General features: G+C 35.2%; 2 protein-coding genes, 1 long non-coding RNA gene and 1 pseudogene across 3 annotated transcripts; 3 read left to right on the forward strand and 1 right to left on the reverse strand.

Moving 5' to 3' along the window:
- Window positions 1–1328: 1328 nt before the first annotated feature.
- Window positions 1329–12251, forward strand: LOC111381874 (annotated as a pseudogene).
- Window positions 12252–14375: 2124 nt separating this feature from the next.
- LOC111381872 (30S ribosomal protein S31, chloroplastic) lies at window positions 14376–15159 on the forward strand. Its single transcript, XM_023005721.1, has 3 exons — window positions 14376–14606; window positions 14718–14782; window positions 14896–15159. The coding sequence occupies exons 1-3, from the start codon at window positions 14447–14449 to the stop codon at window positions 15028–15030; spliced, it is 360 nt and encodes a 119-aa protein (XP_022861489.1). The 5' UTR covers window positions 14376–14446; the 3' UTR covers window positions 15031–15159.
- A 5416-nt stretch (window positions 15160–20575) lies between these two features.
- LOC111381875 (pleckstrin homology domain-containing protein 1-like) lies at window positions 20576–21328 on the reverse strand. The gene has a single exon (XM_023005722.1). The coding sequence runs from the start codon at window positions 21008–21010 to the stop codon at window positions 20576–20578; it is 435 nt and encodes a 144-aa protein (XP_022861490.1). The 5' UTR covers window positions 21011–21328.
- Window positions 21329–21927: 599 nt separating this feature from the next.
- On the forward strand, window positions 21928–23020 carry LOC111381879. Its single transcript, XR_002700422.1, has 3 exons — window positions 21928–22359; window positions 22450–22578; window positions 22691–23020. It is a non-coding gene; the product is annotated as an uncharacterized LOC111381879 (long non-coding RNA).
- The last annotated feature ends 3530 nt before the right edge of the window (window positions 23021–26550 follow it).

The raw sequence follows: 26550 nt of genomic DNA on the forward strand, positions 1-26550 counted from the left end.
TTGTTGAAATAGAAAGTTAAAAAAAAAAAAGGATTTTATGTACAATCAAAGATTTTATGGAGAGTTCTCAGCAGTCCGAAAATTCTTTTTGTCACATTTAAAGTAAATTACATGTATGATGTTGCTGCACTATTTTAGTCCTTGTTTGAGCCACATTATATTTCAAAAAATGTATTTTTGAATAGTATATTGATAGGAAATGTACGATTAAAAATGAAGAAAAGTTTTGAATTTGCATGTAATATTATTTTATTAAAGAATGTAAGGTTGAAATGATATCAAATTACTATTATTATTATTATTTTTAATGTGGCTCAAACATAGTCTTAGACTATAGACAAAACTATAAACAAAGACAAAGACTACAAATATCCATGTATATTTATACTTGAGGCCTGTGTGATAAAGATTTTTATTTAAAAAAAAAAAATTTAGCATTACTTGATGAAAATTGATGAAATAAGTGGCTAAAAAGTTTATTGAAACATTAGTTTTCATGAAATATAAAATTGAAATTTAATGAATAGAAAATTTGGTAAATTTATTAAAATTTTATCAAACAAGCACTTGATTACAAGTCCATTTAATAGGACTTCTATATTTGCTTTTACTTATTCTAGAATATCAATTCACAGAGATGTCATCAACTAATATTTTGATGGATTTTAAAAGATTATAAATTCTTATGAATTTCATGAATTTGAATAAATTTTCACAAATTTCATAAAAATTTCATCAAATATGGTAAAATTTCAAAAGGTTTGGTTATATGTATTTTTAAGTTTGAAATCCATCCAAATCTTTTAAAATCTCTCTATTAATAAAATATTTATAAATCCACTAATTACTGTGCATACCTAAATTTTAAAGGATTTCATTAAATTTCATTAAAATCATTCGGAACACTTAAATTTTAAAGAATTTCATTAATATCCATTAAAGGACGCCTATATTTGAAGAATTTTTAAAATCAATCATAACCTCAATTGAGAACAGGTCAACTTTATTTAAAATTATTTTAGTAAAAAAAATAAATAAAAAAATTCAAATATCTTAAAATATGAATCTAATATAATTTATTGAAATTTTCGATATATAAACTGTGGGTAAGCCACGTATGAGAGAAGAGCAACACCTTGTTGAATGCCATCTGACAAAACCGCTGTCAACTAGGCCGTCACCGGTGAACAACCGGTGATTAATATATAATTAATTCCACACTGATTATTAATAATATATAAATTCATATAATTCGAGACATTGTCTCAATTCTCTCTCTCCAACTCAAACTCAGTGACACAGTGTGTGTTGAACGTAACGCTTTGGAAATGCAAGCATCAACTGTTTCACACCGGCCGTCACCGGTGAACAACCGGCTGTCTCTGTTAACTGGAATTTCGAGTAGAAGAAGATCAAGCTCGTTCGTTTTATTTGGGTTCCGTACATTCCAATGCTGCTCCGTTCAATCTCCATCTTCAGGTTTCTCTCTCTGCATTTAAGTGTACGTGTATGGGCGTGTCTGTTTAATTGTTTTTGCAGTTTTCGTGTTGCATGGACATGCATTTCTATATTCTATAGTCAATTTACAGTATTAACTTTTCCTTGATTTTTATTTTCTATTTCAGTTGAGAGTTAGAAAAGAGCTTCGACGATGAACGTATTTAATGTTGTTTAAAATAATTGTAGTTTAAACTTCTTTTTTTTTTTTCCTCTGTTATTAGATGGGTAAACAAGAGCTTGATGATGATCGAATTTTAGCGCTAGCATTAGCATTTGTTTTTACTTTTTCAGACGGGATATTTCATATGTTGTTAGGCGGTAACAACTAACAAGAGTTTAAATTATGATTGAATTTAATGCTGTTCCTTTGCTTTGTTCTTAAATCACAGTTTTGGATGAAAAGAGGTTCATTGAAGCATCAAAAAATGGGAATTTAATCCCTCTTTGCGAAATCATTTTCTCGGATCAGTTGACACCAGTGCTTGCTTATCGGTGTTTGGTTAAGGAAGATGATCTAGGGGCTCCGAGCTTCCTCTTTGAATCTGTCAATCCTGGTTACCGCACAACCACTGTTGTAAGGAAATTAATTCTTGCTCAAAATTCTTCATTCGATTCGAAATGGATGAGCACATGATTGCGCATTTAGGGATTCTCTAAATTCTTATGTCATGTTTAATTTAGGGCCGATATAGCATAGTAGGGGCGCAGCCAACATGGAAATAGTGGCGAAAGAGAACAAGGTCACAGTCTTGGACCATGAAGGAGGGACAACTTTTGAGAAATTCGTAGAGGACCCAATGATGGTTCCAAGAAGTATTTCAGAGGATTGGAGACCACAACTGATTGAAGAACTTCCTGATGCATTTTGTGGTGAGATTTGGATGTAATAATACATGAAAATCCTTGTTCATTGAATGTTTGAAATGTTTAATGTTAAATGAGATTTTACTTGTCTTTACATATTTTCTTGGTAGGTCAATGACTTCCATATGAAGATGCACGAACTTCACAACACTTGTTCAATACTTCTATGCTACACATGTAACATTCGTTACATATTTTTTATTGTACTTGTTACACTAAAATCAGAAAAATACATAAAGTATAGTTCAGAAATTGTTTCTGTCAAAACATCACAGACTCCATTCGACTACTAAGACTCAAGGTATCATCGATTTTGAGCTCAGAAAGACATTGTACCCTTCTGTACAACAGGAAACCCCAAAAATCCCAAGCCAACACAGACTAAACTTGGCTACTTCAACGGACCGACTGAAAACCCCCTAAAACCAGTATCGACTCCTTTCCTTTCTCTCTAGAATCACATAGACTCTTTAGATCACAAAGAATACCACCCAAGATCACAGAAGATTCAAGGGAAAACCACAAAGTACACGAAGAGAGATCGAAGGGAGAAGAAGCGATTCAGCAAACCCTAATCTAGAGAGTTCTAAAGGTGTTAGAGAGAAAATGCGTAAAATGAATTAGGGTTAGGAAAATATCAGACGCGATATATATATAAGGGAGCTCATCATGTTTGCTCTAGGTTAGGGGGATCCAACGGTCCGGAGTATCACATGTGGCCATGTATATGGGCTCGGGTTTTGGGCCTCCTCATTGTGTTATCGGGCAATGTGTGTAGTATGCAATCAATTGGGCCTCAACCCGGTTTCATCATAGCCCAAGAGTTTGAGTTGTAATTCCAAAATTGGCATCACAATTCAAACACTCTCCACCTTAATGCCAATGACTCAAACTGAACTAGAAATTAAAAAATAATAAAACCAGCAATTCGATCCACTTGTTTTATTTGATTTCATAGCCTACAGCATCAGGTACCTATAAATCACAAAGAATTACCCAGCATCAATTTTCAGCATTTTTAAGCAAGACTTAAACTTATTAAGGGGAAGAACCTTGGTTCCCATATCTGCTGGATTAAATTCAGTAGGTATTTTTTCAAGTACTACTGAATTCTTAAGAATAATGTCACGAATAAAATGCATCCTAACATCTATATGCTTCGTTCTTTCATGAAAGACAGGATTTTTGCATAAATGAATAGCACTCTGACTATCTGAGTATGCTACTACAGGATGAGACAAAACATTTAATTCACATAATAATCCTTTAAGCCATAATGCCTCTTTTATGGATTCAGTGGCCGCCACATATTCTGCTTCAGTAATAGATAATGCAACAATAGACTGTAATTGTGATTTCCAACTCACACAAGTGTCACACAAAGTAAACATATAAGATGTGGTTGGTTTTCTATTGTCCCTGTCCTCCGCATAATCAGAATTAACAAAGCCCTTTAACACAATATCTTCTTTACATGGATTAAAATATAAACCCAAGTTAGAGGACCCTTTTAAATATCTAAGTAACCATTTCAAGGCAGTCCAATGTTCAGGGCCAGGATTGGCCATGAATCTACTTAAGGTACTGATTGCATGAGCAACATCAGGTCTGGTACATACCATAGTATACATAACAGACCCCACAGCATTAGAATAAGGGACTTTTTGCATATATTTCACATCAGATTCATCAACAGGAGACTGATCTTTACTTAATTGAAAATGACTTGCAAGTGGTAAAGTAACAGACTTAGATTCATGCATAGCAAATTTAGATAATACCTTTTCCACATAGGAAGATTGTGTGAGAAAGAGAGTCTGTTGAGACCTATTTCTCTTAATATTCATACCTAGGATCCTTCCGCATTGCCCAAGTCTTTCATTTCAAATTCAGAAGATAAAGATCTTTTAATATCATTAATATCACTCATATGTTGACCTATTAACAACATATCATCCACATACAAAAGCAGGTAAACAATTACAGAATCATTTTTATCCTTTTTAAAGTATAAACAATGATCAAATGAGCTCCTAAGGAAACCAACTGATGACACAAAGTTATCAAAACGTTTATACCATTGTCTTGGTGATTGTTTAAGCCGATACAAAGATCTTTTTAATAAGCACACAAAATCAAATTTCTTAGACTCAATGAAACCTGGTGGCTGACACATATAAATGGTTTCATCCAAATCTCCATGCAAAAAAGCAGTTTTTACATACATTTGTTCAAGTTCTAAGTCAAAATGAGTTACTAAAGCAAGTATGACCCTAATAGTTGTATACTTAACCACAGGTGAAAAGATCTCATTATAATCAATCCCAGGTTTTTGTGTAAAATCCTTTGCCACTAATCTGGCTTTAAATCTAATGGGCTGTTTCAAATTATTACCCTCTTTTATGTTATAAATCCACTTACAGTCAACTATGGATTTGTCTTTTGGCTTGGGGACTAAAGTCCAGGTGTTATTCTTTAATGAAGAGTTCATTTCTTCTTCCATAGCTAGCTGCCACTCTTTTGATAGCTCACAGCCTCCTCATATGATTTAGGTTCTTTAAAAGCAAGATCTTGAAATGACAATAAGGCAAGAGATAGATAGTCTCTCAATCTAAGAGGTTCCCTAATTTCTCTCCTATCTCTATCCCTAGCTAACTGATAGTCTTCTAAGAGATTTTCTTCTCCACCTTCTTCTTGAACAGTTATATTCTCTTCCGTTTCAGCTTCTGAAACTTCTTCATTTTCAGTCTCGATTTCATCAGTGAGTTCTGCAGGTGTTTTAAGCTCCACCTGCAGCCTGGTTTCCTCATTTTTATCAGTCACAGGTTCAGGTTTTTGATGTTTTTCAGACATGCAGGGCATATCCAACTCATTAAATGTCACATTTCTACTTGTGATCATCCTTAACCCCTTAACACTCTTATCCCACAGCTTATATCCTTTCACACCCTCAGGATATCCCATAAAAACACATTTTATGGATCTTGGTTCAAGTTTACCAATACTTTGATGGGAGAATGCAGCACAACCAAAAATTTTAAGGTGACTGTAATCTGGAGTTTTCCCAGACCACACCTCCTCAGGGGTTTTACCATCTAAGGCACTAGAAGGAGTTCTATTAATGATATACACAGCTGTCATAGCTGCCTCACCCCACAGTATTTTAGGGACAGCAGAACTAATCATCATACATCTAACCTTGTCTAGAATGGTCCTATTCATCCTCTCAGCAACTCCATTTTGCTAAGGGATATATGGTACAGTTTTATGCCTAAGGACCCCACTAACTTTGCATAATTGATCAAAATTAGCATTACAAAATTCTAGACCGTTATCAGTTCTTAAGATTTTCATTTTCTTCCCAGTCTGATTTTCAATCAAGGTTTTCCAAGTTTAAAATTTTTCAAATGTATCTGACTTCTGTTTTAACAGAAAAATCCAAATCTTTCTTGAAAAATCATCAATTAAAGATAGAAAATATTTGTTTCCTCCTGGGGTAACTGTAGAAGAAGGCCCCCATAAATCAGCATGTACATATTCCAGAATCGAAGTAGTCTTATGCCTTCCAGTATTAAAATGAAGTGTATGTTGTTTACCAAGTGTGCAGTGTTCATAAAATGGAATTTTTGAAATATTATCTTTTCCAAAGACACCTTTTTTATTCAGAATATGCAGCCCTCTTTCACTTACATGAGCTAACCTGTTGTGCCATTTTAAAGTGGCATCAACTTGAGCAATTGAGGATTCAGCAATGTGACTTTAAATAACTTCAGCTCTAGTGACATATATTCCATTTCTTTTGGCACCCTTGAAAATTACAAGTGAGCCTTTAATTATTTTTAACAATCCATTACCTAGTTTGGCTTGCAGGCCAATGTCATCTAGATTTCCCATTGAAATTAAATTTCTGTTTAAATCAGGGACATATCTTACTCTTTCTAGAGTAAAGATATATGCATTTTCAAATTTCAAAGTCACACTATCAATTCCTAAAACTCTACATGCTGCATTATTACCCATTACCACCTCACCACCATTTATTTCTTTAAAATCTTCTAACCATGACCTTTGAGATGTCATATGAAAGGTGCAGCCAGAGTCAAGTATACACTCTTGACTATGGTCATTATTACCAGAAAAATTAACAATATTCAGGTCAGTTATAGGTTCTGTAACAACATAAACATCCACAGTTTTATCTCCTTGAGGCTCAACTACATTACCCTCATCCACTCTCTTTTTTCTTTGTTCATTCTTTTTCTTGTAACAATCTTTAATAAAATAACCAGTTTTTTCACATCCATAACACTTTCTATTTCCAGTCCTAGACTTGGACCTAGGTCTTCCTTTCCATTTCTTCTTGTTATTGTTATTTCCTTGATATCTCTGATTTTCATGACTACTACCTTGCCTATTAAGTGATCTACCTCTAACAAATAAACTTTCAGATTCCCTTCCCTGCCTTTCAGATTTAAGTTCTAATTCTTTACTTTTTAAAGAATTAATAACAACTTTAGGGGTTAACTCATCCCTACCATACTTAATAGCAGTTTTAACATTTTTATAGGCTTCTGGTAATGAGTTTAGAAGAATAACAGCTTTGTATTCTTCAGAAACTTTATCACCCGCATTAGTTATATCTTGAACAAGTTTATTAAAGATGTCAAGATTGTCTTCTAAATCTTTGGAAGGGTCTATTTTAAAACTGAAAAAACTTTCCAAAAGAAATATTTTATTTGGTAAAGACTTTGTTAAATACAGTTCTTCAAGTTTATCCCGTAAAACTTTAGCCTTATCAAGTTTTCCAACCTTTCTTAACACTTGGTCAGATAAATGCAATATGATAGAGGTATAGGCAAGTTAATCAGATTCTGTTTTTTTTGTTCTTCAGTCATAGTTTCAGGAAAATTAGCAGTTATAGCTTTTACAACTTTCTGTTGAACAAGGATCCCTTTCATTTTTTGTTGCCAAATGGGGAAGTCCCCTTTTCCATTAAAAACCCCAAGTTCAAACTTAGCAGTTGACATTTGGAGTTCTTAATCAATCAAAAGAAAGAATTATTTGAGGTTCAGTGTTCAACAGAATAGATAGATACAGAATAAAATTTGAAAGGTAACAAGAATCAAATCAAATTATTCAGTATCTAGAAGACTTGAGAATCAAAGGAAAAATAACAACACATAGGGAATTCACAATATCCAGGAATGATAGAATGAATGATGCAATACACTTCAGACCCCAAATGCCCAAACTCACCAAGATTTCATGAAGATCAAGTCCTCGAGTCAAGGCTCAATTTGGGACATCAGAACCCAAAGTAAGGATATTATGAATGTATCACAAAGAAACAATAAACGAATGCAGTTCACCAAATTTTAACTACAAACGTATATCACAGTTCACAAGAAGATCTATTTCAACTATATAACAATTTACTTCAGAATCAGCATGCATATAACATATATTTTGGCATTGCAGATTGAGTAAAATGTTAAGTAGAGGATGCAAACCACAATAGTAGTCAAGTTAAGACTACTAATCGACCAAGAAAGCCACAAGAACGCTACTGGTCACTCAAGAATCATACACGAACCAAGAGTTCGCCTGAAGATACGTCTGCAGGGATCTAATGAGTCACACACAGTAACAATCGTCAGTCCAATATACACTCAGAAGTATTAATCAAGAATATATGAGATCATTTAACAAAAAACAGATCTAGGGCTTTCAGAAAAAATCGAAACCCTAGGTAACCCCTCAAGATCTGATTGTAAGAATTGATTTCTTACAACCAGATCTTCTTCGAACGGAGGCTAAACACCACACTAAGCTCTGATACCGCTATTACACCAGAATCAGAAAAATACACAAAGTATAGTTCAAAAATTGTTTCTGTCAAAACATCACAGACTCCATTCGACTACTAAGACTCAAGGTATCATCGATTTTGGGCTCAGAAAGACATTGTACCCTTCTGTACAATAGGAAACCCCAAAAATCCCAAGCCAACACAGATTAAACTTGGCTACTTCAACGGACCGACTGAAAACCCCCTAAAACCAGTATCGACTCCTTTCCTTTCTCTCTAGAATCACATAGACTCTTTAGATCACAAAGAATACCACCCAAGATCACAGAAGATTCAAGGGAAAACCATAAAGTAGACGAAGAGAGATCGAAGGGAGAAGAAGCGATTCAGCAAACCCTAGTCTAGAGAGTTCTAAAGGTGTTAGAGAGAAAACGCGTAAAATGAATTAGGGTTAGGAAAATATCAGATGCGATATATATATAAGGGAGCTCACCACGGTTGATCTAGATTAGGGGGATCCAACGGTCCGGAGTGTCACATGTGGCCATGTATATGGGCTCGGGTTTTGGGCCTCCTCATTGTGTTATCGGGCAATGTGTGTAGTATCCAATCAATTGGGCCTCAACCCGGTTTCATCATAGCCCAAGAGTTTGAGTTGTAATTCCAAAATTGGCATCACAATTCAAACAGTACTTCAACTCATCAAAATGCACCATCTAAAACCCGACACTTGGATAAGACTTTATTCATAAATTTAAAGGGGAATCTTGGACGAGGATAGCCAACTTGAGAATTTTTATACACCCTGCCATTTTACAGTATATTGCTGAAAAGTGGATAAAAAAATAAAATTAATATTCATCGTGTTTACGTGTACCAGATCTAGAGGTACTATGAATTATATCTGATACTTGAGGTGCTTGAGTTACTCAACATGAATGCTTGAGGTTCTTATAGTGTACAGAGATACATGAATAATAAGACCAAAGATATCCTTTACAGGGTCGTGACCAAATCAGAACATTTTACAGGGTCTACTGAAAATTCAAATTGGTGGTACTTGAACTGTCACTTATTTGTGCTGTTTCTTGAGTTCATCTACTTGTGAACATTTACATAATCAAAGATATCATTCTAATATCCTTGTGTTCTTGGGCAGGTGGATGGGTTGGTTTTTTCTCATATGATGCGGTTCGTTATCTAGAGAAGAAAAGGCTTTCATTCTCGAGTGCACCAAGAGATGATAGAAATCTAGCTGACATCCATCTTGGACTCTGCGACGATGTCATCGTTTTTGATCATGTAGAGAAGGTAAAGGACTATTAATCAGAATGTATGGACCTTATCTCAACAATTTTTTTTTTTTTTTCTCCTTTTTATGGACTAAAATAGAACTTCTAACCCGCACAAAATCAATTATGACAAAGTGGTTGTCAAATTAGAAATGTTTTATATAGACTTAATTACGCATACTAACAATTTTTTCCCATAACTTATTAAAAGCAGTTCTCATCAGCTCCATCTTGATTTAGTCAGATTTCTCTGCATCACTTTGCGTAGTTTTGTCTATCTGTATATGTCATTCTTTTATTTCTATTTGTCTATATGACTGAGATAACTTTTGAATTCCCCTTGTCGGTGCAGAAAGTATATGTAATTCATTGGGTCTGCTTAGATAAATTCTCGTCCGCTGAGAAGGCTTACAGCCACGGAATCACACGCCTGGAAAAATTGTTGTCCAGAGTAAAAGACATTGATCCGTGAGTACAAAGTTTGCGTGATATCTTACCTTGAAAATGATTGTCTGAAACGTAATCTACACTTGCTAATCTGTAATTTTTATCATCATATGTTAGTCCAAGGCTATCTCCAGGTTTCGTCAACCTGCACAATCACAATTTTGGACTCACTTTAAACAAGAGTAACATGACAAGTGAGGAATATAAGAATGCTGTTGTACAGGCAAAGGAGCATATTTTAGCGGGGGATATCTTCCAGATTGTATTGAGTCAACGCTTTGAAAGAAGTACACTTGCTGACCCATTTGAAATCTACAGAGCTTTAAGAGTTGTGAATCCTAGTCCATACATGAGTTATTTGCAGGTTTTTTTTTTTGTCTCTTTGACTATCACTATCCTTCGTTTAATCAGTTAACACGGCTGATGCCAAATCTTATCTTGGATTCTTACTTCATGTCAGGCTAGAGGGTGTATTTTGGTTGCTTCTAGCCCAGAAGTTCTTACTTGTATCAACAAGGTAAAATCGTGGTCCAATTTCTCCTAATCGAACTGGTTGTGTAAGGTTACTTTTACAATCCACATATCATCAATGCTTTGATATCTTCAAGGTCTTCTGTAACTTCCATAGTTCTCATAGGTTTAGGGCAAATACTGACATAAATTTTCTATGGCATTCTTCTTGACAGAAAAAGATTGTTAATCGACCCTTGGCTGGAACCATCAAAAGAGGGAAGACACCTCTTGAGAACGAGATGTTAGAATTTATGATGCTAAAGGATGAAAAGCAATGTGCAGAAGACATTATGGTGGTTGATTTGGGCCGAAATGATGTCGGAAAGGTTTCTTTTTATCTATTTTAATCCGAAAGGATATTGTGAGAAAAAAGATATTATGTGCTAAATTTTGACAGCATGTAATCTATTCATGTTATGTTTCCCGCTATAATTTCTGCTCTGTAGTTTCTTCCTAGTTTCCTTTTATTGCTATGTCCATAGTATCTATGAAACTTCTGGTGGGATTGTACTGTCCTCAGCCAAGATCAGCAGCTCTTCAAATTCATTTTCTATGAAGTTATGACAATCATTTCTTTCTTATTGATACAGTCATAAAAATAATTGCAATTCTAAAAATCTTTGCGACCAGTGGCATAAATTTTGACAAACATAGTACATTTCTTATCTAAATTAAAGGCTAAGGTCTTTTCCATATAGTCTAGGATCCTACTCTTCTTCCAGGTGGCTGGATTATATTTTCATAGCAGTAACAGGCTGCAGCCCTGTAGGTTTAAGCACATGAAATTTGTTAACCCTGATAGCCATTTTCACCAATATTTATCTGTTGTATCAGTGCTTCTAAGTGTTAAATCATTATTACTATGTGCTTCTCTAGCTACTGTTAAGTGTGTGCCCTTTCTGATAAAATATCTTAACACTTTAAACATAAATTTAATCACATATATTTTTGTGGATTCTTAATATAAGTCTCGAAATCTGGTTCTGTAACTTCTGTTAATGTTGAAAACCTTATGACTGTTAAACGATATTCCCACGTGATGCATATCAGCTCCACGGTGAGAATGTACAATTCAGTTCACCTTTAAATGTAGGCTGACTTTGTTAAAGAAGCAAGTTTTCATAATCAACTACAATTTTTTACTCACAGATCACAGCGGAGTTGCTTGATCATTTGACTTGCTGGGATGCACTGCAAGCTACATTGCCAGTTGGAACAGTTAGTGGAGCACCAAAGGTTTGTTTATTACTCTTTCCTTATTGTTTACAAGCCTTTTATCTTCTGTCTCTTATACAGGTGAAGGCCATGGAGTTGATTGATCGATTTGAAGTAACAAGACGAGGACCTTATAGTGGAGGCTATGGAGGAATTTCGTTTACAGGAGATATGGAAATTGTGCTGGCAATTGGGACAATGATATTCTCTACTGAAGCCTGTAATGGCACAATATTTTCGTACAAAGATGCCAACAAGAAGCAAGAATGGGTCGCTCATATTCAAGCTGGAGCTGGAATTGTGGCTGATAGCGATCCCCATGAGAAGCAGATTGAGTGTCAAAGAAAAGCTGCCCAGCTTGTCCATGCCATTGAGCTAGCTGAATCAGCATTCGTAAACGAACAGCCAGCAAAGATTAGCAATGAAGACAAATTTGTACATGAAGACTTCGAAGGAATCGGTCATTGTTCTGCTACTTGATGACTGGGCTTGCTGATAAATTATGAAGAGTTGGATAAGATAAACATCATATGTGAACATAATTAGTTGAAATTCTCTTGTTCCACTGCTTTTTACTTGCACTAAAGTCTTTAATCTTTTGTTACTTAGCATATCATGTCCAGTATAACTATTTTTGTCCAAAACATCCATCAGTATGAGATGGCTTATATGCCCCCTCGAGCTTTTAACTTAGAAAAAACAACAAATACAAACTTATGATTAAATATTTGTCCCAAATTTTAGAGCACGTGAAAACAGAATTCTACATAGATATGCTAATCAATGAAAGATTGGGAAAAGAACGCGCCAAAAATGGTAATGATGCAATTACGACAATAGGCAAAGATTGAAGATCTTTAGCGTAATTTAAGAAGTGGTACAACAAATGAAAATTGTAGTTCCAGTATAATTACTCGGGGAATGTTCAACCACATTGCTCTACAAGTGTATAAAAATGGGTTAAATGCATTGCAATTTGCTGGTCACTCAATTTTGAGTGGAGTTGCACATCTATTTACTCATCTTCCAATCAAGTCACCTATCTTTAATTTGCATGCAAAGATAGTACCTGATTGACAACCATTAATTTACTTTATGGTTTGCTATATGATCGTTTTCAATCACGCATTCACAAAGTATTCAACATGTATACATAAATTTTTCCTACTTTTTAACCACACATTATCCTAAAAGTTACTGTTCAAAACTTCTTTTCCGACAATAATGATTGTCGAACAGACTCATAATCATTTTATTCACTGTCATTAGTTTATGCACATTTCTAAATATTTTTTTTCAGGATGAGGGATAGCAATCGGGTGAGCTGTCTGGCCTTGATCCATCAAGAAATTTCAAAAGCGAGACATTGAAATATCTAAATTTATTACCAGATCAAAATATTATTATTTATTTTTCAAATACAATTTAAATTGAAAAATTAAATTAAATTAAAGTTAAAAGATTTGGGGTGGTTTAGAGAATTTGTGGTTGGTTGGGGGCAAAGAATTTTGCCGTTCTTGTGGATTGATGAATATTGTTATATGATATTATGATGTGGACATCTACAAAATCAATTGTTAGTTTTAACATTATCATAAACATATTATGTTAGTCTACAAAATGATCATATTTGTAAGCAAATAGAAATTGAATGATCGACATGGTGGCAATAAAAAAAAAGATTTGATTTCTCTCAATTTTTGACATAGCAGCAGCTCTAGTGGAGGCTTGCACGACGAGTAATTAGCTCATTGGTAAGGTTCAGCCCACCAAATTGAAAATGAGTAAGATTTGCGAGAAAATCGACTTTGATTGCCCAGATTAAAGATAAATGACCCAAATACAACTCAATTCAAAACTAGGTGACTCCAAATGCATTTTACCCGTACAAAGACACATTGAGCTCATTCATTTTGTTCTTGTATGATGCATCATATCTTACTCAATTATTATTATAATCAATTTACCAGTTTTCTAAAATGGCTTCAATGTCAATATTTTTTTCTTACTTGTAAGTGGAAGACCCCTTTTCAAGTAGGAAAATGGTTGTTGTACACCACCATTTACATAATCTTTTATAAGTGAATGAGGTGTTAAAAAAAGGGACAATCCTAGATGTAAAAATTTGGTTTACAAAAAGTTTTACTTACACTTACAATGGGAAGGTGGGACCATATGTTGGAATTTTTTATTTCATGCGGGGCCCGCGCTCATATAAGAGGGAGTAAAACTTTTTGTAAACCAAATTTTGTACAAATTAAAGACGGATTGAGGGGGGGGGGTTGGGCTGGGATGTAGTCCTCCTCCCTCAGGCCCAAGAACTTTTTTTTAAGGTATTTTTTATTTTTTTGGTAAAAAATCAGTTTTTTATGTGTAAATATATATTTTTTTACACGTAGTAGCTCGATTTGAAATTTTGTAGCTCGGTCTTGGATTCAATCCTGAATCCGTCCCTTGTACAAATATATTTATCCTAAAAAGAGAGAGGAAGAGTTTTTCTTTTTATATGGTTATGAGATTATGATTCAATCAAATATCGTCATATCGTGTATCGATAAATAAATACGTAAGATGTTGTATACACGTAGCACAATCGCTTCCAATAAGCTATATTTACAAGTAATTCCTATTCTGCGTAAACAAGAATTATAGATAACTTTAACTATAGATATTTTGTCAATAATTTGAAAATAATTAAAAAATTAATACGGCTGCCGTTTCAGAACGGTGTCGTCCAAGAGCTGAGAACCATTTTATCCACAACAAATGAGGCCCCAAATTCTATCTTCCTAATTCTTCAATTCCAATGGCATCACTCTTGCTCGGAGCTCCTCCAATGGCAATGCCTATGCCCTCCAAATCTGTCACTCTTTCCTTCTCCAAATCCCAATCCTTGTTCACCGCTTCCCTCTCGACTTCTCTCACATCAATCTCATCTCCACCCACTTCTCCAGCTCTCCCTTCAAGTAAGCCGATTTCACACACACACACACTCTCTCTCTCTCTCTCTCTCTCTCAATTTTATATGTTTATGTATATGTGAAGCTAATAATGGTAATTTAATTATGGGTTTGCAGTATATTGTGGCAGAGGGGACAAGAAGACTGCTAGAGGCAAGCGTTTCAATCACTCTTTTGGCAATGTGAGTTTTCTCAATATTTTTGGATTCACATTTGGCAGTCTAGGTTTTTTTTTTTTTTATTATTATTATTATTATTTTTTGGATAATCTGGAAAATATTTGTGATAAATATAGGCGAGGCCAAAGGACAAGAATAAGGGAAGAGGACCGCCGAGGGTTCCGGTACCGCCGGCGCCGCCTAGGAAAGATAAGTATGATGATGGAGAGGTAGTCAAGATTGAAATTGACGAGTCTTTATTTTCTAATTGATCGGAATTGGGAGAGTCCGTATTTTGTTTTGATTTAGTAAAAAAACTCCCTTTTTTTTTGTTAATTGGAATATAAATTCAGTATGAACTGAATGTAATGTTATTAGTTTGATAGTTCGAAGTTTCCCTATTTTTTCTTGGAAAAGCAAGGTGGGAAATGAAATATAAATGTGTGTTGGGTGAGAAGAAAATGAAAAATAGACAAATTATACTGCTTAAATTGCTTGGTGGATAGGACTTTGCTTTTCATTTCTGCATTTTGTAAAAGAATTTCTTGAAAAAATGGTTCCATAAATGATGTTTAAAGATTAATTTTTAAAGGGCTTCATCTTTAGAAAAGAAATTACATCGGACCAATTTTTTTTAAAAGTTCTTTTAATTAAAAAAGGCATTTTTATAAAATTAATTTAACGGGTCCAAAAAAAAAAAATTTGAATCTCCAAAGTTCATTTTGACTCTTCAAAAATTATGTCAAACAAACCCTTAAGTGACATAATTGAGATGTTTGTTTCTTGATCAATCGATGATATAATGAAGAGATTAATGCTAGTCTCAACAAAGAAGATAATACTAGATGAAATGTTTGTCTATTGTCCTCATCATACTCTCAAGGACTACTCATCTACTCCTCTTCTCCAATCCTTAAAGCAACAGGGAAGGAAGTGTTAGTTTGATATCCTTCTAATAGTATTTTGTAAAATGACATTATAAATTAACGTTCGATCATTCGCGTGTTATAATTTGAAACAATTGCCCAAAGTTCCATCATCATATTGGATGTCGCAAATTGTATATTTGATGATTTGAGTATAGTAAGAAATAATTTGTGACATAATTAAAATATATTGTTTACAGTCGATATATAAAGTTGAACATTTTATGTTGATAATATTGTATTGTTTTTATTGAGATTTGCCTAGATTTGGAAATAAGAGCAATAATGTGTTTTAATACACATTGTGAGACCATATAGATGACTCATTTGTGGTCGTTCGGAATGAAAATCTACTCGATTTCAAACGAGTCACCTAAATTCTGAGTGAGTAATGTACGTTTGGTTGCTGGTTCAAGCTCTTTGAGGCGTGAATAAGTGAAGTCTTGATTAAAAGATTGATCTCGGTGTTTTAGAATCATGACGAAATAGTTAAATATCATATACTTGCAATAATGGAATCATTAATCATCACAATAAAACGATCGTCGCTCCAAGGCATTTTTTATTGGCATTTGAACCCAAACTTAGTAGTTCGATGATAGGATCATTGGCTCTAGGTTGTGCTTAGTTCACAACGGATTAGCTTTATCAAAATGGAACTTGAAGGGTAATATACGATAAAAGGACAAAATTGTTATTTTGTCGATTTCAACATGTTTATGGTCAAACAAGGTTGACTTATGGAATGATGGTCGGAGGATATTGTTATTAGATCATAATTTGCTTCAATAATTATCAATCGACTTGAGAGTGCAATTTTGACTTTTTGATAGAATAAAGTGGAATTAATGGATATATCTTAATTGGTCAAAAGCAAACGTGGATATGGAGGAGGCTGCATTGGACTGAATGGCTCAGATCATATTTTGATTTGCAACTTTTTTCTTAAAGAAGTTATACTTTGACCTAACTTTAGAATTAGTCAACTATCCACTTTGTCTAATATTTGTCCACTTCCGGCCTAATTTATTAAATGGACCAAATTTTAGAATTAGATCACTTCCAAATCTCTTGCGCAAAATAATAGAACTTCTTTCAAAATTTAATATGGTAAGTGAACGGCAAAGAACAACCTTATTTTTGCTATGGTAGTCCAAAGAAATAAAACCCAAATGAGAGGATAGAATCGGATTAGTTGATGTTTTAACCTCTTTAGCCTCTTCACATCATAAAAGCATATCCGTGGTAGTAGGCTTATGAGCAAGAGAATCATCCAATTAAACTAACCATACATATAAAAAATGGCAAGGGACGAAAAAAAAAATGAAAATCTTAAAAGTAATTAAAATTTAATTTTTGTATCTTTCATTTATTAATTATACTTTTAAGTTAAATAATAATTATTTACTATGAAATAGATGTTATTATCAAAATATGCGATTGCTCTATATTTAATTTTATCAATAGACATTATTAAAATTATATTATATAGAAGTGGGTCAAAAATGAAAGCGAAATAAATCCAATTTCTTTGAACTCTCAATATTCTAGGTAAGTTTTTCACACTTCAAGTGAAATTAAAATGTATTGATATAAAAGACTAATACCCATATCAGATAATATTTTTAGAACGGTGTATTTATAATAACTGAAATGACTTATTGTTTTTTAGGTCTCGAGTCTCGTAATAGTGCAAATAGGTTTTTCTTAATTTTTTGTTGGTAGATATACATCATTTGTTCATGTCTATCATGCTTTTGCACATTTTACATTTTCTAGGAGGGTGTCAAGATTTTTTATTTGGCAAGAAAAACTACAAAGATTTAGTAAGACATTTTAAGATTGATATGTTTATACTTATTTGAGTATCTGACTCACTTTGTCATTAGTGTCATAAGTTGATTTTTAAACTATATTTGGTATGGTGTGGAGCATCTTTCATAGCATGAGTTCATCAATTTTTTTTTAAAATGTCATCCCACCTCAACGTCTTTTCCTACCTCTACCCCTGGTCAAGAGTTGACTCAATTAGAAACATCTATTGGAGCTTGGCTTTAGTAAAGGCGTGTAACTTAATTCGTCTAGTACAATAAAGTCCAAGGAAAATTATGTAATTATGAAACCCAAATTGAGTAGTATAAATATGCCCTTTGTGGGACATTTCAGGGAGGCGCCTGAAAGAGAACAAGGGAGAAAATTTGAGGGATGAAACATTTAGCTAAGTCATTAAAAGCTCCTTCAAGGTTATCATCTCACCCTTATGGGTGTGAATTTAAAAGTAAGATCCAATCTAAACCTAGATTATCATACAACAATTGCTAATGCTGATAGGGAAGCATCAACAGAATTCAAGGGGGCATAGATTATCTTCCAAAAAAATTCTCACATAAAAATACACAGAATTGAACACCCACAGCGAGTTAATTCTAGTAGAAAGATGCTCTCTCAACAGCAAGACCTACTCCAGAATGTGGTAGAAGATAATGGGGACCAAACTGATCTCAACAAACCTGAATCGAGCACGGTTCGATCTGGGGGTGCAGATTTTGAAACCCCCAACTTGGATGAAGTTCCTAATGAGAAACTCAAAGGGAAACTTGATGAGAATGAAGAAACTTAGGAAGGGGAATTCCCTTCATATATCTTCAAAAAGCTAATAACGGGATTCGGCAAGTCATGTTCAATCAGCCGAAGCTGTTATGTTTGATTCATTTTGAGTTGCATGCTTAAGATTTTTCGATCTTTTATAATGTTTGATTTGTATACCCGGCTTGGCCCGGAATAGATGTACTCAATTTCTTTCTTGCTTTGGGTCTTTTTGTAATGTTTGGTTTGTAAGTTTGAGGTGCCCGGAGTATTTGAACTAAAAATTTTGATTAATACACATTTTTACCAGATCTCACACACACACACAACTTGTTTTTCTGAACATCTTTGAAGCTTTTTAGAATTTATTTTATTTTTATTTTTTTTATCATTTTCTTTTTTCTTTTTGAATTTATAGTTCAAAAACTTACTATTTTAGATATTTACCTTATTTTTTAAAAAAAATTTCTTTTACTCTGCTTAGCCAAACCAAATCATGGTTGGCCAAAGATTGGCACAACACTGACATCCTCAGAACACTGCCCTGTGGGATTTACAACATCCCGAGTGTGAGAGGCAGATAGTTTTGAACAGATAGTGCTCCTATTTTTTGTATGATACACATAGGGAACCTACAATATAATACTTTTCAATGCCTGTGCATCCGTGGATCAGGATGTTGGTCGAAACTGACAATTTGATATGCATATATAAGTACGAGCACAAGGATACGCTCTCCCAAGTCCATGAGATGTGGGGGAAAAGGATGCTCTACAACAACTGCAAACAAGCCTTGTTCTTAATAAAGTTGGGGTAGCTACACAGATTCTTTTTCTAATTTCTACCACTCAATTCGGTTTATTGCTAGATTTTCCGGGAAATTGAAAGCAAGTGAAAACCAAATGGTCATTGAAGAAAATTTCATGGGAGTTCATACTAACAAATTTTTAATGTTAAATATGGATTTGTTTCGACCTAATAGATCAGTTCTTTCATCTAGGACCAAAAAGGAACTGGAAAAAGAAATGGACTTGTACCAATATTAGTAACTTATAAAGCTAAGGGTGTGTTTATTGACGATTTTTTCACGACTCCTTTATTCTTATGTACCTCATTCATCATCGTGAATCAGAAATGCTCATTCACGCAATAAGAATCAGTATAATGTAATGCAGTGCTAACCTTTCAATGGAACAAAATTCTACAAGAACTCTTGTCCAGAAACACACACACACACACACACACACACACACACAGAGGAATTCTATGAGTTTATGGAAAATTCTTCTCATAGACCAATATTCTCATTTCATAATATTATCTTCAAACACTCACTAAACAAAACACGGAATTGAAATAATCATGTTAAAAAAGGAGAGACTATATCAACTTTGTTGGTCACAAATTTAATGGTGAAAGATTATTATAGGACCAAATTTTCTCCAATCATCTTACAAGTAAACTTCTCCTTAATTGAGAATGCCAAATACTTTGTTTGTGCATTCAAAGAAATAGCCACAACAAATCCATTAAAACACTTTCAGCTGTATGCTTTAAGACTGTATGTACATCTAAAGTATATTCACACCATCATTTTAGAATAATAAATAAGTTGTAAGGACCGGAAGCATGAAGTCGTGAATGAACTGACAAATCTTTACTAGTCTTGAAACGATCTTGAATAGAATGCAACTAGCATGCAAACAAGGACACACCAAAAACAAATCTCTTTCCCTTCCTTTTACTAGAAGACGGGGTTTTCAATTGAGCAAGCCAATTTGTGTAGGATCTTGGAGGAGAGGGAGATAATCTTTATATGGGTTTCAGGAATCCTTAATTCCTAAAGGACTTGAGCATATTCATCACAACAATCTCAACTCCTGAGCTGCATAGACCCCAATCACTATAGTTCGACAAATCCAATCAACGTATCAGCTTAACTTCAGATACATTTTAGCACTGTAACTCATTCTTGAACCATTCTTAAAAGCAAGTTACTCTGCCCAATATAATTTGACAGCAGAAGGAAAATTTACAGAATCCATAGATTTCATTTAACACTGAAAACAGTAGTTATTACAATTTTGAGCCCTTCGAATCCAGAAACAAGAAACAAAATGAAAAGGAAAAGAAACAGAATAAACGAGGCATCAATATACACCACAACACAACCAAGTTCCCCATAAAAAGTTTAAGTTCAGATCCCTCCAAACCACTAAAAATTTAAAAAAAAAAAAAAAAAAAAGAAAAAAAAAAGAGAGAGATAAAATATAGTCGGCCCAGCTTAGCTCGCTAAGCCTCGCTCTCAGCATTTCCGGCTATCATAATCGAGAATCTCATTATCAGTGACCGATCTGGAGTGCTGCACAATAGAACGCCCAATTGAGTTAATCCAATCCTCCTTTTCCTTCTCCGAATCTGCTATAAAGTACATGGTCTCTGACCTAGTGGACAATTCAAAAGCAAATTGCCGATTTAGTACGTCCTCGGCGCCCTTAACTGTGAGGCAATTGGCCACCGGGATCACCCCACGTGGCTTGGAATCGCGATTGACGTCGGATTCCTTAAACCAGAAGAGCTTCCCCTGTTTCAACACGAACCAGCGGCGTCGCCAAGTCTTGATGTACTCGCCTTGCTTCATCAGCCAACCGCACCGTTCCGGGTTGACCCAGAACTCAACTCCATCGTAGTTTTCACTTGATTGGGCCGAGCCCATCGCCGCCCGCCACAGGCTTGCCATATCAGTGCTGTGATCGAATCGATGAGAGAGAGAAAGAGGAGAGATATAAAAAAGAGGATGTGATCAAGTGATGAGTGCCGTAAGAAAGTTGGTTGGATTCTTGTTTGAATAGTTAAAAACATGAAATTGACAAGTGTACAACTTCTGATAAATTGCATAAACCTCCTTGTAGTATACTTACCTCCATTGAATTTCTTGAAATGTATAGTTTCATTGATTTGATCTTTGCATTGTACAGTTCAAGATTTTGATCAATCGATCTAGTTTTTGAATTTGATTGGAGTTCTGATGAACTTTATGGTTAACGAGAGGATTAAGGATGGAATCTTACACGTTGAGAATGATAGCCTGATTGAATCCAATTTCTATAAGAACAAAATTGAACCCAAGTGCCAATAAAAATTATACACATTTTACGTTCATACTTTTTTGCTTGCATTTCAAAAATATATAGGAATTCTCGTCCAACTAATAATATTCTTATAATTTGATGATAAAAATCATACAATAATTTCATTTATTAATCATTTTTTAGGACCTTCAACTATTACTTACTCATTTGCTATTGAATTTTATTAAATTATATTTTCAACAATTTGCTTGAACCCTACATCTATTTTAAGCTTGTCAAATTGCTTGTAGTGTAAACATTCTAAGCTACTATTTGGTAGAGATTTTAACAAACTTTGATAAAAATTGACTGAATGTTTGATTGAAAAGTAGTAGATTCTACGAAGTGTATGATTAAAATTAATTGTTAACTTTAAATTAGATTTTATTCAATTTTTGCAGTATCAAATAGGGCAGGGCAGGGGGGGGGGGAATAAATAAATAATAAAATAAAAATTAGAGCTCTTGAATTCTGGCTATATCCCTCCTAGAAAGGCCTCTTATACCTGAAACGTAAAATACATTTCTACAGTTCTCTGGGGCTGCAGTCCCCATAACCATGAGAAGTGGAAGAGGAGCATACGAGTCAAGTTCCCCATGCACTGGTATTTAGTAGGGAATCCTTGTGTAGGAGCCCAAATATCTATTTAGCTATTAGGATAGTATGTAAGCTTTAATCGAATCTTGAACTATAGCACTTGAAAGCAATTAAACATATACTCAACTATCTTCTACTAAGAACAAGAGGCTATATACAGGGCCGGCCTTGGGGCCAAGCCACCTAGGCAACCGCCTAGGGCCTCCAAAAATGTGGTTTGGGTCCAGGGCCTCAAAACTCATAGTAATACCACCAAGGAAGTCCAGCAGAAACTTAGAACCTTCAGGAAATTGAAGGACACGGGAAGGAAATTGAAGGGACGGGAAGGAAAATGAAGGCAAGGGATTGATTCAACCAAAAGGTAGTAAGTCATCTTCTTCAATTCAGATTTCAGTTTGGTGATTACTTGCTTGTTCCTTTTTATATTTTCATAATTTAACTCTTTCTCCAGATTTTCCACCGATGAAATACGTTTGAAATCTGGGTTTGAATCTATAGAGACTGTAGAGAAGAACATAGTAAAAAATGGTGTTCATTACTGAAGATATCATCAAGCAATTTGGAACTATGATGGAAAAAAGTCAGCTTTCTCATAAACATTCTTTTTTTTTTCTTCTTTTTTTTTTTTTTGAGTTTTTGATCTCTTGATCTGGGAAAAAAGTCAACTGATATGTTGCTAATTTTCATTGTAGCTGATCTGTTGACGAGCCATTGAAGAAGACTTTTGAGGTTTGGCATCGTTGCTGATCTTTTTTTGCAAATTGATTTTCTTGAATCCGGGTTCTGCTCTCTTGTTCTGCTTGTTTATTCACTTATTTATTGTCTGAACTGGGGAATTGGATATTGTGATAGTCAATATCTAATCAAAGAACTTCTATGATTTGAGAGAGGATGTGACTAATATTTCATAAATTAATTCTTGTCTAGTCAGTTTGAATGTAAAAACTTGGACATTGGGAGGGTACATTTGAGTTTCTGAGATATCAAAATTAAAGTTCTAATGAAAATGCGATCTTCAGATATGTCGAGTTTTTCTTTGATTTGATTTGGTTTTGTTTTGTGGTTCAGTTTTTATACAAGAATTTGATGTCCATTGAGTTGTCGGGAAATTAGGAGTTGGAGTTCCTTCTTTCGTATACATCCCTCAAAATAAATTTTCGCTTAGAGCCTCCAATTTTTTTTTTGATCGGTAAATGTGAATATATTGATCAAAACTGTAACATGTACAAATGCACCGGACATTCCCGGGCAAGACAATGTCAAAATAAAATACAAGTACACCGGGCATACCCGGGCGAAACAAAGTCAATGATAAGTACAAGTACATCGGGCATTCCCGGGCAAATCAAAATTCAAAACAAGAACAACTACTCCGGGCATACCCGGGGGACACAAAGAGGGCAAAATACATGAGAGATCAATGATCCACGGCCAAGGATTCAAAAAGAATCAAGACATCCGGATATAAAGTAAACATGACTTTGTATACGTGTGTCTTGATCCTTCTAGCAATAGAATCCAAGTCGACCGGGAGGTCTTCAAAAATCTTCCTATTCCTCGTAAGCCATATGTAGTAAACGGTGCTAGCAAGAGCAACTCTTTTCGTCTTGGTCCGCCACGAAGTTCCACGATTCTTCTTTTCCATCCACTTAAGCGCAATGGTAAGTGTAGACATAGATCTTGCGATGCCAAGCCATCTCCTAATGCTTCCCCATAATGAGGAGGTGAAGGAGCATTTAAAGAATAGATGTTCACAAGTTTCCTCGAAAAGTCCACAAAAAACACACCTTCGATCAATATCCAAGAAGAGCAATTTGTCTTTAGTTAGCAGCTTTGATTGGGCCGCTAACCAAAGCAAGAAAGAATGCTTCGGAGTGATGCACGGCTTCCAAACTTCTCCTCCCCACGGCTTCAAAGTATCTTTATGCCTAAAGTATTCATAGGCAATTTTTGTTGAGAATTTATCACGCACAAAACAGCCCAGATTTTGAGTCAAAGTTTCAAAAAACTGCCCACCGAAGAAAACTGTCTGCCGGCCAGAATTGCTGTCGAATGAGGGGCCCCAAATCTGGTCGTGCAGAGCACTCCCAGCCCCAAAAAACCGTCCATTTAATGCCCTTCCATCAGTGGATGTGTCCCCATTTCCCCCCTGATCAATGTGAGAGTGGTGAGCCACAGTTTCATGTTGTTGTCTCGAAAACACAGTGTGCTGGGCAGCTTCCTTTGCAGAAACAAAATCCCTGATTTCAAGCAATTTCTTGAAAAGTGGGGAGTGATCCTTTTTGGGACGAACCTCCCAAATACAAGTGTCATTTAGATAAGCATGATGAACCCATCTAATCCATAAGGTGTCCTTCTTGTTGTGGATGTTCCAAAGCGATTTAGCAAGTAACGCTAAATTCCAAGTCTTCAAGTCTTTCAAACCAAGGCCCCCTTCCGCTTTCGGAAGGCATAGATTCTTCCATGCAACCAATGGCTTCTTTGATCCCCAAAGGAAGTTCCGACAAAGGCTTATAATTCTTGAAATAATTGTGGCCGGAATGGGGAAGATAGAAAGCCAAAAACATTCAACACCTTGAAGTACGGCCCTAATGAGTTCCAATTTGCCGGCATAGGATAAGGATGCACAACTCCAAGCTCCAATATAACCCGCTATTTTTTCAAGGAACGGAGCATAAGAACTCACTTTGAGCTTCTCCGATGCAAGAGGAATACCCAAGTAACGAAAAGGCATAGATCCTTTGGAAAATTTTGAGACTTCCATGATAGTTTGAAGCTCATACCCGAAAATTCCAGCTATGTAGATGCTGGATTTCGTAGTTTTGATCTTTAAACCCGATGCTAAACCAAATTTGTCAAGGCAATCGATAAGAATTTCAACGGACATAGCATCACCCCTTGCAAAAAGCATCAAGTCATCCGCAAAAGCCAAGTGGGTTATCTTGAGGGGACCACATTTTGGGTGATAATTAAAATGACTATCACTTGTAGCATCCTTGATCAATCTAGAAAAATATTCAAGACAAATCACAAACAAAAAAAGGGAAAGTGGATCACCTTGGCGAAGGCCTTTCCCGCCTTTGAAGAAACCATGCATACTTCCATTCAAAGCAACCGAGTATGTTGGAGTGGTAACACACTCCATAATCCATTGAACAAATGTCGATGGAAAATTCAACCCTTCAAGAACACTCTTGAGAAAGTCCCAACTAACCGAATCAAAGGCTTTGCTAATATCAATCTTAAGGAGGCACCTCGGAGCAACTCTCTTCCTATTGTATTGCCTCATAAGTTCTTGAGCAAGATGAATATTTTCCGTCATGCTTCTACCTTCAATGAAGGCGGCTTGTGCTTGGTCAACAATATCCCCCAATATAGGCTTCAATCTAGATGTAAGAATTTTGGTGATCACTTTATAGATCATGTTACAACAAGAAATAGGTCTAAAATCCCCAACATGCGAAGCATGATCCAACTTAGGCACCAAAGCAATAACGGAATGATTGAGTTGTTTAAGCATAGAACCCGAAGAGAAGAACTCCATGATTGCACCCACAAACTCATCACCAATAATTCCCCATGCATTCTTGAAAAAACAAGAAGTGTAACCGTCCGGTCCGGGAGATTTATCATCTCCAATATCAAAAACTGCATCTTTAACTTCATCATAGGTAATCTCCCGGATCAAAGAGTTACCTTGTTCCAATGAGACTAACGGACCATTAGTGATGATCTCCCTTTGAATCGGTCGAGAAGGGCAATAAGTTCCAAGTAATGAAGTATAGAATTTTACAAATTCCGAAGCAACTTGGTGTTGAGAAGTAGAAGACTCCCTATCCTCTTTAATAATTGTAGCAATAAAATTCCTTCTAGAGTTCCTTTTGACAATGGAATGAAAGAACTTTGTACATTTGTCACTTTGCTTAAGGAAGATGCATTTAGCCTTTTGATAATAAAAGCTCCTCTCCGCTTCACACAAGCCAACAGTTTTTTTCCTCAAATTTTGAACCAAAAGCTGAAATTCCAGATTAGCGGGCTGATTTTCAAGCTGAATTTGGGCAGCCTCCAAATCAGATTTCGCCTCATTGGCCCTCCTCGAAATGTGACCAAATTGTTTAGAATTTAGCTCCTTAAGAGCAACCTTAAGTTTCCTCAACTTCTTGCAAAGAACAAATTGTTTAGTCCCCCGAACATTTACACGCCAAGAAGATTGCACAATATCAAGAAAATCTTCATGCATAGTCCACATGTTAAAAAACTTGAATGGCTTCTTACCGCTACCAACACAATCATCAATGGAAACAATACAAGGTGAATGATCGGAAAGACAACCGGATGGAAGAAAATTTGCACCAATATGTGGCCCATTTTGCACCCAAATATCATTGATCATAGCCCTATCAATTTTGCTCCAAACCGAGCCATTGGTCCATGTGAGGAAGCAACCAATAGACCGTACATCCGTTAGTCCCACTTGAAGGCAACAATTTGCAAGATCTTTGATTTCATAAGGGGTGACATCCGCCCCATTACTTTTCTCATCAAATTTTAG

The sequence above is a fragment of the Olea europaea genome, unplaced genomic scaffold (genome assembly GCF_002742605.1).
Source record: "Olea europaea var. sylvestris unplaced genomic scaffold, O_europaea_v1 scaffold2389, whole genome shotgun sequence".
In the NCBI taxonomy this organism is placed as follows: domain Eukaryota; kingdom Viridiplantae; phylum Streptophyta; class Magnoliopsida; order Lamiales; family Oleaceae; genus Olea; species Olea europaea.

What these genes read in the sequence shown, in the direction of transcription:
- LOC111381872 (XM_023005721.1), top strand. Translation starts at nt 14,447, where the DNA reads ATGGCATCACTCTTGCTCGGAGCTCCTCCAATGGCAATGCCTATGCCC. An exon ending in TTCTCCAGCTCTCCCTTCAA is followed by an intron (nt 14,607 to 14,717) that starts GTAAGCCGATTT and finishes ATGGGTTTGCAG; the next exon opens with TATATTGTGGCAGAGGGGAC. An exon ending in TCAATCACTCTTTTGGCAAT is followed by an intron (nt 14,783 to 14,895) that starts GTGAGTTTTCTC and finishes TGATAAATATAG; the next exon opens with GCGAGGCCAAAGGACAAGAA.
- LOC111381875 (XM_023005722.1), bottom strand. Translation starts at nt 21,010, where the DNA reads ATGGCAAGCCTGTGGCGGGCGGCGATGGGCTCGGCCCAATCAAGTGAA.